This window comes from Panulirus ornatus, chromosome 20, assembly GCF_036320965.1.
Source record: "Panulirus ornatus isolate Po-2019 chromosome 20, ASM3632096v1, whole genome shotgun sequence".
NCBI classification, from domain to species: Eukaryota; Metazoa; Arthropoda; class Malacostraca; order Decapoda; family Palinuridae; genus Panulirus; species Panulirus ornatus.
This window is the reverse complement of record NC_092243.1, coordinates 71,346,662-71,364,605: the sequence shown is the minus strand read 5'-3', so window position 1 is coordinate 71,364,605 and position 17,944 is coordinate 71,346,662. Positions and strand designations below refer to the sequence as shown.

Below are 17,944 nucleotides of genomic sequence, written 5' to 3'. Positions count from 1 at the left end.
TTCAACCCTGGGTGGCCTGTAAACGCATCATGGTCAGGAATGCTAACTGCTATATCATGGGAGTCCATGTTTTGTGTATGCTCTCTTTATCTTCCTCATTTACTGCACAGGCAGACATAAATTTACATGACAAACCGAAAGGAACTTGGGTTTTGAAAGACGGAATTTTTTTTCTCTGTAGCATTGTTCTATGAGCATTTTGTCTTAGTTTTCTTACCCTCTCTCATTTTTTTTTTTTTTGAAAACCTTTTCTGTTCCTATTTTGACTACCTTTAGGATGGCACCCATGATCTGCCAATTGTGAACTCTGTTCTCTTGCAGTGAGTGTGTCAGTGACATCATTCCAAGGATGGTCACGGATTGACTAAGTGCAGGCCAGAAATAAATGAGCTGCTGTGGTCATGATTAAGTGATTAGTGATGGATGAGTGAGGACTAGCACATCCTTACTGGAAATACTGAAAGCTGGAAGGTTTCAACCATAATATTCTTAAGGAATGTATCTCATGCTCATGCTTAGAAAGAAAAAGGTTTACAATTTTCAAAACCTATATTCAGAGGTGTCCAGATCCATGGTTTTTGTTCAAGAAATACATTATTCCTTAGCTAAAGATACTGGAGAAACCTTTTCTTACTTTAGCACAGTGGCCTAGTGTGTGGCTTTCACTCAGCAACATATTCTTAGGCTCAGACAAATTTTGAAGTCTTTTATGACTCACGACTGGGTAAGGTAAGGGCACAGGTTCAAGTTCAGCCTGAATGGCTGCTGCAAGCCACAAGTTCTTTGCTAGTTCAGTCTAAACTGAAAAGTCTCACATCCAAAGAATTCCTTTTTATCCTGATAATCTGGTACATGATTTTCTCATATGAGTTTTCTTCTTTTACCTTATTGCCTTTCTTGTTTTACCATGCTGATGCCAGTAACAAACAGTTGTCTTATTTGCATACATCCAGTGTCTTGCTATCATGTGTCATGTACTGGAATCATAGTTCTTATAAACCACGTTACAGAAATACAAACCATTGAATTACTACAAAGAAATATTTTCCTTTGTGTTACAACAAAGTTGAATTCAGTCAAAGGTTTATTGCAATTCTGTTTTCTAAAACCGCTGTAACATTTAACTTGCTCTATCACAGGATTTTATAAATACAGAACTGGCAGGAGGTGAAGGAAATTATGAAAATGTTGTTAAATTTTATTTCAATTTTTAGATGGCAAAATATTTATGCTATTGTAGCATATACCATAAGGCTTACAGTTTCTAAGAAATGAAAATTTTTGTTAGTGTATCATTTATGATTCATTTATCAATAAAACAGCCTCTTAGAGGCTAAAATTCATCTTACAAAGATTATAATTAACATAGTAATCATTATGCAGTAGAAATTATTAATACATTACTTCTCATTTTCCTGACATCTTTGCAAACATTTTAGTCTATATTATCATCTCAGAAAAACGTGTTCGAAAACACACATTGAGCAAGAACAAAATAGTGAAATGTATTCCAACTTATGCGCTTTATAACCCTTTGTATCAGTTCAAAATCCTATTATTTACCTTAATTACTTTAGATCTGACAGTTATCGTAATTTTGTCTAATCTGTGTAGAATATGATTCAAGAATTTGTGTACTTAAAACTTTCGTATGATTAATACATCATCAGTATTATATCAGTTTGCCAAGAAATATATTTAGCATACCATGAAAATATTAAAGTCTTAGATGTAAGGCATTTTCACAGAGTTGTGTCATAATTCAAGATAATTGATTTTAAAAATCCATTTTTCCCCCCCTTCTTAAGCTGATTATCCTGATGCATGAACAGGAATAGTCTTGAATCCTGAAGATGTGGTTTTTGTACTCTAGTCATGAAGCTGTTCTGGGTGACCCTAAAAATATAATGAAAAGACATTAACATAAAACTGAAAACTTTGGAAAAACATTTCCACTATCAATTTCCCTATAGTTCTCAGTCATCCCCAACCAAAGGTGAGAAAAATCTGTGTCCACTATCCTTCCACTCTAATTTGAATGCAGTAATAGTATTTTACAAGTGATGTAAGATATAAGTAAATAGCCTGTTAAGGGTGAGGCACTAAAGGCTAAGAAGCAGCATTGGAGTTTACTAGTTATGGAGACTGTATAGCTATGGCCACCCCTCTGAGGGAGTCCCAGTTGGAACAGGCATCAGAGATATAGATAGATAGGTTGGTAGAAGTTACTGGTGCTCAGCAATTTAGAAAATTAAAGAAAAATCATAATATAAAATTTCATAACTTTAAAAGAAATCTTTAGCCTATATACTACAAGACCACAAGTGTAAAGTGAATTAACAGCTCTTTTCATTTATGAATATGCTACTGTGTTCGTAGGAAATTGGCTCATGATTTTCCATATTACATAACACACATAATGAAGAGTGAATAGCAATGCCTTAACCATATGCTAAGGAATTTTACAAGTTAATTTGAAAGTTATGAAATACAGCAGTTTTTGTCTGCTTGTGCTAGAGGTACAGCACTATAAAGTCAGAATGCAAGGGACTTGGACATTACCAGATTTTTTTATTTTTCTGGGTTTATGAATATAATTTCAAATATAAACATGTACAAGAAATGAATAGGAGTTGTCCTTGAAGATATGCTTCCAGAGATACTGGGAAACTGTTGTGACAGGGATATGGAGGGATAGATGGGAGAAAAAGACTGGTTGGAGAAAATAAATCATGAGGAGCCTCTTATTAGCTTTTGATAATTCTTCAGTAGCAGAACATGTTATATTTCCTTATGTTCAGAAATAGTCTGGCAACTTAAAAGATTACGTGTGTTGTAACTGCAGAGTTGCATATATTATTAATCTCTGTCAAATGCATTATCAAATTTAGACAGAATTTTTTTCTTTTATACCCAATTATCTTCCCAGCCTTAGCAAGGAAGTTTTAGGGAAAAATGAACACATGCCTTCTCTCAATAAGCCAACATCTAGCTGTCACATATAGTGTAATATGGAATGATATATATGAAAATTGAGAAAAATTATCATCCCTTGGGTATAGGAGAAAAATTCTACCTCTGTATTCCCTGCTTGTGGAGGGAAACTAAAGGGGGCAGGAATAGTGGTGCTAGGAAATCCCCTCATGTGTCTTAATTACTTCCTGAGGGAGTAACGTAAGAAGAAGGAGCTAAGTAGAGGGTGCTTATCCTCCTTGAAGGCTCAGGCTAGGGTGTCTAAATGTGTATATATATGTGTGTGTGTGTGTGTGTGTGTGTGTGTGTGTGTGTGTATATATATATATATTTTTTTTTTTTTTATACCTCGTCGCTGTCTCCCGCGGTTGCGAGGTAGCGCAAGGAAACAGGCGAAAGAAATGGCCCAACCCCCCCCATACACATGTACATACACACGCAAAATATACATACCTACACAGCTTTCCATGGTTTACCCCGGGCGCTTTACATGCCTTGATTCAATCCACTGACATCACGTCAACCCCGGTATACCACATCGCTCCAATTCACTCTATTCCTTGCCCTCCTTTCACCCTCCTGCATGTTCAGGCCCCGATCACACAAAATCTTTTTCACTCCATCTTTCCACCTCCAATTTGGTCTCCCTCTTCTCCTCGTTCCCTCCACCTCTGACACATATATCCTCTTGGTCAATCTTTCCTCACTCATTCTCTCCATGTGCCCAAACCATTTCAAAACACCCTCTTCTTCTCTCAACCACGCTCTTTTTATTTCCACACATCTCTCTTACCCTTACGTTACTTACTCGATCAAACCACCTCACACCACACATTGTCCTCAAACATCTCATTTCCAGCACATCCATCCTCCTGCGCACAACTCTATCCATAGCCCACGCCTCGCAACCATACAACATTGTTGGAACCACTATTCCTTCAAACATACCCATTTTTGCTTTCCGAGATAATGTTCTCGACTTCCACACATTCTTCAAGGCTCCCAGAATTTTCGCCCCCTCCCCCACCCTATGATCCACTTCCACTTCCATGGTTCCATCCGCTGCCAGATCCACTCCCAGATATCTAAAACACTTCACTTCCTCCAGTTTTTCTCCATTCAAACTCACCTCTCAATTGACTTGACCCTCAACCCTACTGTACCTAATAACCTTGCTCTTATTCACATTTACTCTTAACTTTCTTCTTTCACACACTTTACCAAACTCAGTCACCAGCTTCTGCAGTTTCTCACATGAATCAGCCACCAGCGCTGTATCATCAGCGAACAACAACTGACTCACTTCCCAAGCTCTCTCATCCACAACAGACTTCATACTTGCCCCTCTTTCCAAAACTCTTGCATTCACCTCCCTAACAACCCCATCCATAAACAAATTAAACAACCATGGAGACATCAGACACCCCTGCCGCAAACCTACATTCACTGAGAACCAATCACTTTCCTCTCTTCCTACACGTACACATGCCTTACATCCTCGATAAAAACTTTTCACTGCTTCTAACAACTTGCCTCCCACACCATATATTCTTAATACCTTCCACAGAGCATCTCTATCAACTCTATCATATGCCTTCTCCAGATCCATAAACGCTACATACAAAATAAGAGCAAGGTTATTAGGTACAGTAGGGTTGAGGGTCATGTCAATTGGGAGGTAAGTTTGAATGGAGAAAAACTGGAGGAAGTGAAGTGTTTTAGATATCTGGGAGTGGATCTGGCAGCGGATGGAACCATGGAAGCGGAAGTGAATCATAGGGTGGGGGAGGGGGCGAAAATCCTGGGAGCCTTGAAGAATGTGTGGAAGTCGAGAACATTATCTCGGAAAGCAAAAATGGGTATGTTTGAAGGAATAGTGGTTCCAACAATGTTGTATGGTTGTGAGGCGTGGGATATGGATAGAGTTGTGCGCAGGAGGGTGGATGTGCTGGAAATGAGATGTTTGAGGACAATGTGTGGTGTGAGGTGGTTTGATCAAGTAAGTAATGTAAGGGTAAGGGAGATGTGTGGAAATAAAAAGAGTGTGGTTGAGAGAGCAGAAGAGGGTGTTTTGAAATGGTTTGGTCAAATGGAGAGAATGAGTGAGGAAAGATTGACCAAGAGGATATATGTGTCTGAGGTGGAGGGAACGAGGAGAAGTGGGAGACCAAATTGGAGGTGGAAAGATGCAGTGAAAAATATTTTGAGTGATTGGGGCCTGAACATGCAGGAGGGTGAAAGGCGTGCAAGGAATAGAGTGAATTGGAATGATGTGGTATACTGGGGTCGACGTGCTGTCAATGGATTGGACCAGGGCATGTGAAGCGTCTGGGATAAACCATGGAAAGTTCTGTGGGGCCTGGATGTGGAAAGGGAGCTGTGGTTTCGGTGCATTATTACATGACAGCTAGAGACTGAGTGTGAACGAATGGGGCCTTTGTTGTCTTTTCCTAGCGCTACCTCGTGCACATGAGGGGGGAGGGGGTTGTTATTCCATGTGTGGCGAGGTGGCAAGGGGAATAAATAAAGGCAGACTCTGAATTATTTTTTTTTTTTTTTTTTTTTTTTATACTTTGTCGCTGTCTCCCGCGTTTGCGAGGTAGCGCAAGGAAACAGACGAAAGAAATGGCCCAACCCCCCCCCCCACATACACATGTACATACACACGTCCACACACGCAAATATACATACCTACACAGCTTTCCATGGTTTACCCCAGACGCTTCACATGCCTTGATTCAATCCACTGACAGCACGTCAACCCCTGTATACCACATGACTCCAATTCACTCTATTCCTTGCCCTCCTTTCACCCTCCTGCATGTTCAGGCCCCGATCACACAAAATCTTTTTCACTCCATCTTTCCACCTCCAATTTGGTCTCCCTCTTCTCCTCGTTCCCTCCACCTCCGACACATATATCCTCTTGGTCAATCTCTCCTCACTCATTCTCTCCATGTGCCCAAACCATTTCAAAACACCCTCTTCTGCTCTCTCAACCACGCTCTTTTTATTTCCACACATCTCTCTTACCCTTACGTTACTTACTCGATCAAACCACCTCACACCACACATTGTCCTCAAACATCTCATTTCCAGCACATCCATCCTCCTGCGCACATCTCTATCCATAGCCCACGCCTCACAACCATACAACATTGTTGGAATATACATACCTATACATCTCAACGTACACATATATATACACACACAGACATATACATATATACGCCTTTCGCCCCCTCCCCCACCCTATGATCCACTTCCGCTTCCATGGTTCCATCCGCTGACAGATCCACTCCCAGATATCGAAAACACTTCACTTCCTCCAGTTTTTCTCCATTCAAACTCACCTCCCAATTGACTTGACCCTCACCCCTACTGTACCTAATAATCTTGCTCTTATTCACATTTACTCTCAACTCTGAATTATATACATGTGTATATATGTATATGTCTGTGTGTGTATATATATGTGTACGTTGAGATGTATAGGTATGTATATTTGCGTGTGTGGACATGTATGTATATACATGTGTATGTGGGTGGGTTGGGCCATTTTTTCATCTGTTTCCTTGCAATACCTCGCTAACACGGGAGACAGCAACAAAGCAAAATAAATAAATATAAATAAACATTTGTGAGTAGGAGAGATGGTCAAAGGGCATTATTGGATTACATATTAACTGAAAGGTATGTAAAGGAGAGAATTTTGGATGTAAATGTGCTGAAAGGGACAGCTGATGTAATGTCTGATCACTATCTTGTGGAGGCAAGGGTGAAGACTTGTAGACATTTTTGAAAAAGAGAAAAAAATGTCAGAGAAGAGAAAGATGAGAGTAAGCGGGCTTCGAAAAGAGACTCGTGAGAGGAAATACAGGAGAGATTGAGTGTAGAATAGCAGAAGGTGAGAGCAAATGAAGCAAGAGATGTGGCTGAGGAATGGGAAGCATTTAGGGAAGTAGTGCTGGCATGTGCAAGAGATGCATGTGGCATACGAGAGGTGGGAGATGAGCATATCAGAAAGGGTAGTGAGTGGTGGGAAGAAGAAATAAAGCTGCTAGTAAAAGGAAAAAGAGAGGCATTTGGGTTGTACTTAAAGGAAAGGAGAGTAAATGATTGTGAGATGTATAAGAGAGAGTGGCAGGAGGTCAAGAGAAAGGTGCAGGGGTTGAAAAAGAGGGCAAATGAGAGTTAGGGTGAGCAAAAGGGAAAGTGATAACAGTTAGTGATAAGTGAGGAGGAGATGGAGTGAGTATTTTGAAGGACTGTTAAATATGTTTGATGATGGAGTGGCAGATGTAGGGTGCTTTGGTTTGGGTGGTATGCGAAGTGAGTCGTGGAGAGTGGTTTGGGGAAGAGAGAAGAGGTGTTGAAAGCCTTGTATAAGATGAAATGTAGGAAGGCGGCTGGAATGGATGATACTGCTGTTGAACTTGTCAAGAAAGGGGGTGACTGTGTTGTTGATTGGTTGGTAAGGTATTCAGTGTATATATGGATCATGGTGAGGTATCTGAGGATTGGTGGAATGTATGTATAATGCCACTGTATAAAGGCAAAGGGGCCAAAGGTGAGTGTTCAAACAACAGAGTTATGTCTTTTGAGTATATCTGGTAAGTTGTAAGGGAAGTATTGATTGAGAGGGTGACGGTATGTATTGTGCATCATTCTGGGGAGGAGCAGCATGGTTTCAAAAGTAGTAGAGGATGTGTGGAGTGTTTGCTTTAAAGAATGTGTAAAAAATATTTAGAAAAATGGATGGATTTGTATGTGGCATTTATGGATCTGGAGAAAGCATATGATAATGATATGGTTGATAGATATGCTTTGGGGAGGGTCTTAAGGATATATGGTGTGGGAGGAAAGCTGCTAGAAGCAGTGAGATGTTTTTATCAACATTGTAAGGCTTGTGTATGAGCAGGAAAAGAGGAGACTGAATGGTTGCAAGTGAGCGTTGGTTTGTGTGATGTCCCTATGGTTGTTCAAATTTGTTTGTGGATGGGGTGGTGATGGGAGATAAATAAGAGTGTCTTGAAGTGTGGATGGGGGTGGTGATGGGGGATAAATAAAGAGTCTTGAAGTGAGGGGTGAGAATGCAGTCTGTGGGGGGATGAGAGGGCCTAGGGAGTGAGTCAGTTATTGTTTGCTGATGACACAGCACTGATGGCATATTCGAGTGAGAAACTGAAGAAGTTGGAGACTGAGTTTGGAAGTGTGTGTGAAAGGAGAAAGTTGAGAGTGAATGTGAATAAAAGCAAGGTTATTAGATTCAATGATGTTGAGGAACAGGGTAGCTGGGGTGTGAGATTGATTGAAGAAAAATTGGAGGAAGTGAAGTGTTTTAGATACCTGGGACTGGACATGGCAGTGAATGGAACCATGGAAGTTAAGTGTTTTAGATACCTGGGAGTGGACATGGCAGTGAATGGAACCATGGAAGTGAGTCATACTATGTGTTGGGGATGGGACAAAGATCATGGAAGCACTGAGGAATATGTGGATAGAGAGAACATTATCTGGGAGGGTAAAAATGGGTATGTGTAAAGGAATGGTAGTCCCAACAATATTACATGGATGCGAGCTATGGCCGATAGATAAGACAGTGTGGAGGAGGGTTTATGTGTTGGATATGAAATGTCTGAGGACAGTATGTGGTGTGAGGTGGTTTGAATGCATAAGTAAAGAAAGGGTAAGGGAGATTTGTTGAAGTAAAAAGGGCATGGTAGAGATAGCTGAACAGGGTGTTCTGAAATGGTTTGGACATATGTTGACTGAAATGGTTTGGACATATGTTGAGAATGAGTGAGGAAAGGTTGATGAAGATGATATATGTCAAAAGTGGAGGGAACATGGAGAATGGGGAGACCAAATTAGAGGTGGAAGGATGGAGTGAGAAAGAAGACGAGCAATCAGGACCTAAACATGCAGGAGGGTGAAAGGCGTGCATAAGATAGAGTGAACTGGAACGATGTGGTATGCTGCAGTCGACATGCTGTCAACAGATTGATTCAGTGCACTTGAATCATCCTGGGTAAGCCATGGAAAGGTCTGTGGGGTCTGGATGTGGATAGGGAGCTGTGGTTTTGGTGCATTACACATGACAGCTAGAGAATAGATGTGAGCCAATGTGGCATTTCTTCGTCTATTTCTGAAGCTACCTTTTTAATGCGGGGAACAGCGATCAAGTATTTAGAAGAATAAACTTTATTAAAATTTGTAATACCTGGCAACAATTTCTATCAAATGGTTTATTTTTTTTTGATAATCTATACATGATGTGGTCTACATAGGAATGGTGTCCAACATTCAGTTAGTGCTTAATCTTGCAAAGGAGAAACAGCAACTTTATATGAGAAGCGTCTAGGGTAAACCATGGAAAGTTCTGTGGGGGCCTGGATGTGGAAAGGGAGCTGCGGTTTCGGTGCATTAATACATGACAGCTAGAGACTGTGAACAAATGTGGCCTTTGTTGTCTTTTCCTAGCGCTACCTCACACACATGAGGGGGGAGGGGGTTGTTATTACATGTGTGGCGAGGTGGCGATGGGAATGAATACAGGCAGACAGTATGAATTACGTACATGTGTATATATGTATATGTCTGTGTGTGTATATATACGTATACGTTGAGATGTATAGGTATGTATATTTGCCTGTGTTTACGTGCATGTATATACATGTGTATGAGGGTGGGTTGGGCCATTCTTTTGTCTGTTCCCTTGCGCTACCTTGCTAATGCGGGAGACAGCGACAAAGCAAAATAAAAAAAATAAATAAATATTTTATTCATAGCACTTCTGACATATCTGCATCAGTAGAGTGCCTTATTGTCTAGACTTGCCGGTTATAATGAACACAGTGTCACGCATGTGCCGTGAGTTAGCTGTTTTCATCACAACAGGAATACAGAAGGGAGAATTTGAAAGTGTGGTGGGTGTGATCACTACTGTGCATCTCCCCCCTGAAGAATGTTGAATAAGAGTCTGTAGATGTCCAGTATGACGAGGGTAGCCCTCAGGCAGGTGTGATGGGAGAAGTGTCATGGAAAGTGAAGCAGGAGGTGTTCAAAAGTATTGTGCTGGGTGGGGCACCAGGTGTAGTAGAGGTTCATTGAAGATCTTTTCCATGTATGCTGTCAGACCAATTGTAAACAAACCCAATACCTTGCTAATGTTCACTTATCTGGTGACTATAGGCAGCTATCCACTCTGCTGATATAGATATACCAAAAGTTTTTGGAATAATATATATAATGCACAATTGCTGTTTCCTCTTAGCAAAGTACATCTGCACATTGGAGTGTATTCGGATTGATGACAAAAAACTATGTAGACCATATCATGTATTGTGCATACAAATGCACTAACCACAAGACAGAAACTGTGGTTAAGCTCTGGTTTTAAACTCTTCCATTATCATGAGCATATATGCATTGGCTCAAAATCTGTAATGTTAATACAGGTACTGTATAAGATTTATTATTTGATTTATTTAGTATAACAGAGCAATTCACTAAGAAAAAATAAACACATGAAATGTCACAAATCTATCATAACTCTGATCATTTATGCTCAGCTGATTTACGTGCCTTGTTTGCCAAAAGTTACCGGCATGGCTCATCCCATGGTCTGTAAAAGTGTTAATGCAAAATTGAGTCCCAGAAAAAAAGAAATACCTTGATTTAACCCTTATTGCTAATATAATTAAGTTAACAGTAACAGATACACAGACAGGTGACTTTGTTGTGATGTGCAACAGAGATGAGCAGAGGTGTAACAAAGTTCTGAATACCAGTATACCTTTGAATAAATATCTTCCCATGTAAATCTTGAATCTTGCAGAAGATTTGCCAAATCCCTATTGTATGGTTTATAAAATGCTTGGAGTATATCCGCTGTTGACTCAGGCATCTTTCCAATTTCTGGTTTCTTCCTATTCTTATTGCGTACAGGTGCCATATTTACTTTCCTACCCTCTTCTTGAGTTAATTTCCCTGTAAAGAATATTCACAGTCAAATTGGATGTACATTCCCCAGGCCCAGTTCGTGGTGGAGACATTACTACAAAGAAATACATGCTGTATATTATCTCATAGTTTATTCCCATTTATATAGTATGGAATAAGTGCATACAGCTTAATATTTCAATCTCACACACATACACACACACACACCATGTTATGTTTCCACAGTATCTACTTGGAGAAAGGCTTCAGCATTACTATAACTCATTCTTAACTTTTTCATTTTGGATACTTTGTTGATTCATTCAGCGTAAGTATTTAAAGAAGGAATTCTGTTCTCATTGTCCTTGTCTCCATTGGAGAGACTGTTCCTGTGAACAGCCTCCATACTGCAGTTTCTCTAAATGAAGTATCACACAGTCTCTTTTTCATGTTAACTTTATATGCGCTGCTGTTTCTGTACTTACCTACTTTATCTTGCTCATTACTCTCATGTTCACTCAAATCATCTGCCTGGATTACTCAGCTGGTGGAATTACTCCACTATGAACACTGAATACTGAACTTCCTTAAATGTAAGGAGAATACATTGATTTCATTTACGTGACAGCCATTTCAACACGCATAAAGTTGCATATATCATTACTGCTGATGAAGTTTTAGACATTGTAAGCAGTATTCAATTATTTATTATACTTTGTCGCTGTCTCCTGCGTCAGTGAGGTAGCGCAGGGAAACAGACGAAAGAATGGCCCAACCCACCCACATACACATGTATGTACATAAATGCCCACACACATATACATACCTATACATTTCAACCTATACATATATATACATACACAGACACAAACATATATACACATGCACATATTCACACTTGCTGCCTTCATCCATCCTGTTGCCACACATGAAAAAACAGCACCCCCCTACCCCCACACGTGTGCGAGGTAGCGCTAGGAAAGGACAACAAAGGCCACACTCGTCCACACTCAGTCTCTATCTGTCATGTGTAATGCACCGAAACCACAGCTCCCTTTCCACATCCAGTAAATAGGGATATAATAGTACAGTTATAGAACAAGGAAGAAATACAAAAAGCAATCTAATGAAGAAAAACTCATAACAAAATCTATGAATATAAAAGAATATTACAGTAGTTTTTTCAGTAATGTATTATGTACATTAATCATTCACAGACCAAGATCTGGTATGTCATCTGGTAATAGTTACAACAGAAAAGGGTTAAAGTTTGAGGTAATGTGAAGAATGGATGTGGGAAGCATTACAATGGTAGTACTTTTTAAAGGAATTTTGTACCAGTAAATGGAGCATTTATGGGAAGTGATTTAATTGCTATATACTGAAGGGCAGTTTTAAAGAAAGACCCTAAAATTAATTAAATACATCAAATTTCATAAGTGAACAAGTACTTTTAAAGAAAGACCCTAAAATTAATTAAATACATCAAATTTCATAAGTGAACAAACTCGAACAGTACATACTTAAATCAAGGTGACTGAAGATTGTATCCATAGTCTCAGTAATATTTTGATGGTAATCTTCCATTCTCAATATCAGTACATGTTTTCGTTGAAATACCTTTAGCCAGTCACGTATGAATATGCTGTATAATCCATTATATAAACGTACACCCTGAAAAAAAAATTTGGATGACTTCATTCTCTCACAGTACTGTTAAAGACATAATTGTAATGTTCTGCAGTTGACATACACCCATTTGAATATACACTCTTCAAATGCATACAAGTGACACCTTATATATGTTCAGGAAATCACTCACCACTACAAAGATAAGTTCAACATATCACGGAACTCATCGTCCCCATGATGTAACTTTCATACTTAAGACACTCAACACTTACTCCTTAACTGGACCTGCAGTCACATTACACAGACAAATACAAAATATCTGTGAATTTCTTAACCTATTGTCCTGCCTGGTAGCTGTGGCCAGTTTCTTGTGCACTTCTGGAGCTCCATAGAAGTGCTCCTGGAACAGCAAAGCTTGCAGTGCTTTGTCTGGAACATTTACACTGAACTGGCATCAGCAACACAGCATGTTGTAGCCCAAAGTTTGATTCTGTGGCTTATCTCTTTTAAACTGATAGGAATTTGTCATTCAAGACTTTTCTGACTTGTAAGACACTTTAACTCTCGTATACTCCAGACATATGTTTCCGTGAACTGAACAACTCTAGATACATTTTTATGCAATGAGTTTTGTGGCTATATTTCAAGGTTTGAGCCAAGCCTGAATGGTAGCTGAGGTGGCAGTGTGCTATAATTTCTCCCCATAGTTAGTCATCCTCCAGCCATGCCAATCACAACATATTTGAGTTTTCTGCAAAGGAAACTGAGTAGCTTTCATATATACATACACAGACACATACATATATACACATGTACATACTCATACTTGCTTGCTTCTATCCATTCCTGTCGCTACCCCGCCACACAGGAAATAGCATTGCTACCCCCCACTTCAGCAAGGTAGCACTAAGAAATCAGACAAAAAAGGCCACATTCGTTCACACTCATTCTCTAGCTGTCATGTGCAATGCACCGAAACCACAGCTCCCTTTCCACATCCAGGCCCCATTGACCTTTCCATGGTTTACCCCAGATGCTTCACATGCCCTGGTTCAGTCCATTGACAGCACCTTGACCCCGGTATACCACATCTTTCCAATTCACTCTATTCCTTGCATGCCTCTCACCCTCCTGTATGTTCAGGCCCGATCGCTCAAAATCTTTTTCATTACATCCTTCCATTCCAATTCGGGCTCCCACTTCTTCCTCCCTCCACCTCTGACATATATATCCTCTTTGTCATCTTTCCTTGCTCATTCTCTCCATATGTCCAGACCATTTCAAATCACCCTCTTCTGCTCTCTCAACCACACTCATTTTATTTCCACACATCACTCACCCTTTCATTACTTACTCGATCAAACCACCTCACACCACATATTGTCCTCAAACATTTCATTTCCAACACATCCACCATCCTCCGTACAACTCTATTAATAGCCCATGCCTTGCAACCATATAGCATTATTGGAACTACTATTCCTTCAGACATACCCATTTTTGCTGTTTGTGATAATGTTCTCTCCTTCCAGTTGCTTAAAGCTGGGAAATTTTTTTAAACAGGTTTGGTTAGCTTAGCATATACCAGTGAAAAAGAACATAAACAATCTAAACCAACCAAAACAGAATGAAGCTCTCTGACTTTAAATACTTATCAAAATTTATTATGCTTTGTGAATCACCATTAAAAGACATTTTTACTAATACTTTATATATTATGTCTGATTCTCTGATGCTTTGACTTCAATAAAGAGATCATTGATAATTTTCATAGCTGGTGAAGAATGTGCATGTATTTCCAACCTCTGAATATATGAAAGTATAAATGAGGGATGAATGAAAATTACCATGCTATTTTGCAAAGTTTTGTTGTAGGCACAAGTTCTGTCTGAATACTCTCTAATACAATTTTTCCACTTCTGGATTGAAGTCTTAACATTCTCATCAAAGTCTTCTGGAGATAAGCTTGTTTTCTTTGTAAAGAAAAGATAGCTTGAATACAACCTGGAAATGAAAAGACATTACAATTAGCAGCTTGATATACAAGAGGGCATCCTTGCCTCCAGCTTATTAGGTTCAGGCCAAAATACTCAATCCTACAATGTGTATTTATTTTATCATATTTTGTCGCTGTCTCCCGCATTAGCGAGGTAGCGCAAGGAAACAGATGAAAGAATTGCCCAACCCATCCACATACACATGTATATACATAAACGCCCACACGTGAACATATACATACCTATACATTTCAACGTATACATACATATACATACACAGACTTATACATATATACACATGTACATATTCATACATGCTGCCTTCATCCATTCCCGCCGCCACCCTGCCACGCATGAAATGGAACTCCCTCTCCCCATGTGTGTGCAAGGTAGTGCTAGGAAAAGACAACAAGGCCACACTCATTCACACTCAGTCTCTGGCTGTCATGTGTAATGCACTGAAACCACAGCTCCCTTTCCAAATCCAGGCCCCACAAAACTTTCCATGGTTTATCCCAGATGCTTCACATGCCCTGGGTCAATCCATTGACAGCACATTGACCCTGGTATACCACATCTTTCCATTTTACTCTATTCCTTGCACGCCTTTCACCCTCTTGTATGTTTAGGCCCTGATCGCTCAAAATCTTTTTCACTCCATCCCTCCACCTCCAATTTGGTCTCCCACTTCTCATTCCCTCCACCTCTGACACATATATCCTCTTTGTCAAGCTTTCCTCACTCATTCTCTCCATGTGACCAAACCATTTCAATACACCCTCTTCTGCTCTCTCAACCACACTCTTTTTATTACCACACATTTTTCTCATTACTTACTCGATCAAACCACCTCCCACCACACACTGTCCTCAAACATCTCATTTCCAACACATCCACCCTCCTCCGCACAACCCTATCTATAGCCCATACCTCACAACCATATAACATTGTTGGAACCACTATTCCTTCTAACATACCCATTTTTGCTTTCCGAGATAATGTTCTTGCCTTCCACACGTTCTTCAATGCTCCCATAACCTTTGCCCCCTCCCCCACCCTGTGACTCACTTTCACTTCCATGGTTCCATCCGCTGCCAAATCCACTCTCAGATATCTAAAACGCTTCACTTCCTTCAGTTTTTCTCCATTCAAACTTATCTCCCAATTTACTTGTCCCTCAACCCTACAGAACCTAATAACCTTGCTCTTATTCACATTTACTCTCAGCTTTCTTCTTTCACACACTGTACCAAACTCAGTCACCAACTTCTGCAGTTTCTCACCCGAATCAGCCACCAGTGCTGTATCATCAGCAAACAATGACTGACTCACTTCCCAGGCCCTCTCATCTACAACAGACTGCATACTTGGCCCTCTCTCAAAAACTCTTGTATTTACCTCCCTAACAACCCCATCCATGAACAAATTAAACCATGGAGACATCACGCACCCCTGCCGCAAACCAACATTTAGTCCATCCTATGTGAATGGGTTAAAGGTACATATAATAGACAGGTAAAGAGATAAGCTAGAGGATCTTACACTGAACTTGGAGGTGATTATGGAAAAGCATACAATGTACTTTACCTTCTAATAGAAGAACATGTCCCTCTAACACAAGTACCTGTATATCCACAAGAAGAATCTGTGAAAGCAACACAGACTAGCAAAGTCAGCAATGAAGTTGTTCCTTACAAATTATCTGGAGAACTCTCTGCATAGGGTACTGCATTAGTGGTGTACCATGGAAATTAGTTTAATTAAAACAGTAAATACCAAGGATAATGACATAACACTGAGAGGGGAATGGCTTTCATGATAATGTTCCAATCAAGGGCATCACAGAAACACTTTTGGATTTTGAAGAAACACATCAGTGAACCCATACACAGTAGGAGTGATTTTGACTTTTGGAACAGGATTTGAAACTTTACTTATTGTACTGTAGTAAAAGATAATGGCATTGTTCTAGGAAGATTTGGATTAAAGGTAAGGGAAAACCTTAGAAATCCACAAAACCTATAAAGACCTCACTTAGTTTCCCCAGGCAACTTACATTTACCATATTTTTGATATTTGAAAAAAACAAAAAATTGAATGTTGTGATTTTTGCATTCAATTACTGGGAAGTTTGTTTAGTGTTCACTAAGTTTGTGCACTTCCTACAAATACAAGCAATGAATGTGGCAGAGGAAAAATGATGACACGTGTCTTTGTATACTTTATTTATAATATGAAGTTTGATGTTTTCATAGAGATTCTGTTGATTTATACCAGTGTGTCACTTTACCTCACATTTTACTTTGTCATCATAGCCCTTTTATCACTTTTTGTGGGGAAAATATAATGGTCAAAATCATGCTCCCATGAACTAAATCACTTCTGAATATAAACAGTCCAATGATATGCAGTTCATCTAAATTCATAAATCATATCTATGGTCTCCCTAAAGTAGAACCTTACTTCTTTCATTAGCAAGGATGAAAGTAAAGGAAAATACTTTATAACCTCAAAATTATCATTACTATATCATAAAATATGGGAATAACATCCTCACCTTGACAATGGTTCCCGGATCACAGCAATGATTCGAGATTTTGGAAGAACAGAGTGAATGACATCAGCAACAGTGAAGGGAAGAACAATACCATCTTCATTATGATACTGATGGTACTTAAATTCTTGCAAATTTTCTTCATCATTCACATATACCCCATCTTCTGCTTCTTTTATTTTCAGTGAATAAGTTTGGGTATTAGATAATGAATTTGACCCATGTCGTCTTGAGAGCAAATATTTAGTTATGGGCTTGTGCATACTTCCAGCCATTATTTTGTGCAAGTAACTCATGGTAAGGCTACTATCCCAGAGTGTAGAGGTGCTGCCATCTCCTGTTATCTTCTCATGAAACCAACCTTGAGATGCATCCCTCAAATCTGTCCTCTCTTCTTCTATTCTGGATGCATTAAAGACACCCAAATATTCTGAGAGGGTGACTGGTTGGGGAGCATAGGGTGGTCCTTGGAGGAAATTAAACAATTAGTTGGCTACATTAGTCAATAAACAATTCAATTGTGTCATTTGCAGTAAGTTAAATAGCAGTTTATCAAATGCAACAGAAAAACTTCCATACTGATTATAACTTGGGCTTAAAATATAGTAACGCTGTAGAGCAGGGGTTTTAAAACTTTTTGAAGCCATGGAACCTTCTCTGAGGGTAAATCTGAGTAAAAGTAAAGTAATGGTGTTGGAAAGGAAACAGAGTGAAAGTAGAGATTTTACAAAGTCCTACATAGTGAAAGAAGAAAGTGTACTAAGCTGTGTTATAGACATGGGGGGGGGGGGAGACTTGAAGAAGTGACGGAACTTAAGTATTTAGGGGCTATCTTGGGTAAGTA

The 17,944-nt window shown here is 39.5% G+C and overlaps 1 protein-coding gene across 2 annotated transcripts in view; it reads right to left on the bottom strand.

Moving 5' to 3' along the window:
* Positions 1-1,186: 1,186 nt before the first annotated feature.
* LOC139756115 (carbohydrate sulfotransferase 15-like) overlaps positions 1,187-17,944 on the bottom strand; it is a 48,700-nt gene continuing 31,942 nt past the window's right edge. For both annotated transcript variants that reach the window (XM_071675191.1, XM_071675192.1), the window contains exons 6-10: positions 17,104-17,566; positions 14,397-14,553; positions 12,441-12,591; positions 10,772-10,965; positions 1,187-1,896 (exon numbers count right to left, since the gene is read on the bottom strand). In XM_071675191.1, coding sequence (XP_071531292.1) covers positions 1,870-1,896; positions 10,772-10,965; positions 12,441-12,591; positions 14,397-14,553; positions 17,104-17,566 — 992 coding nt within the window. In that variant the 3' untranslated portion in view covers positions 1,187-1,869. The remainder of the gene's footprint in view (positions 1,897-10,771; positions 10,966-12,440; positions 12,592-14,396; positions 14,554-17,103; positions 17,567-17,944) is intronic.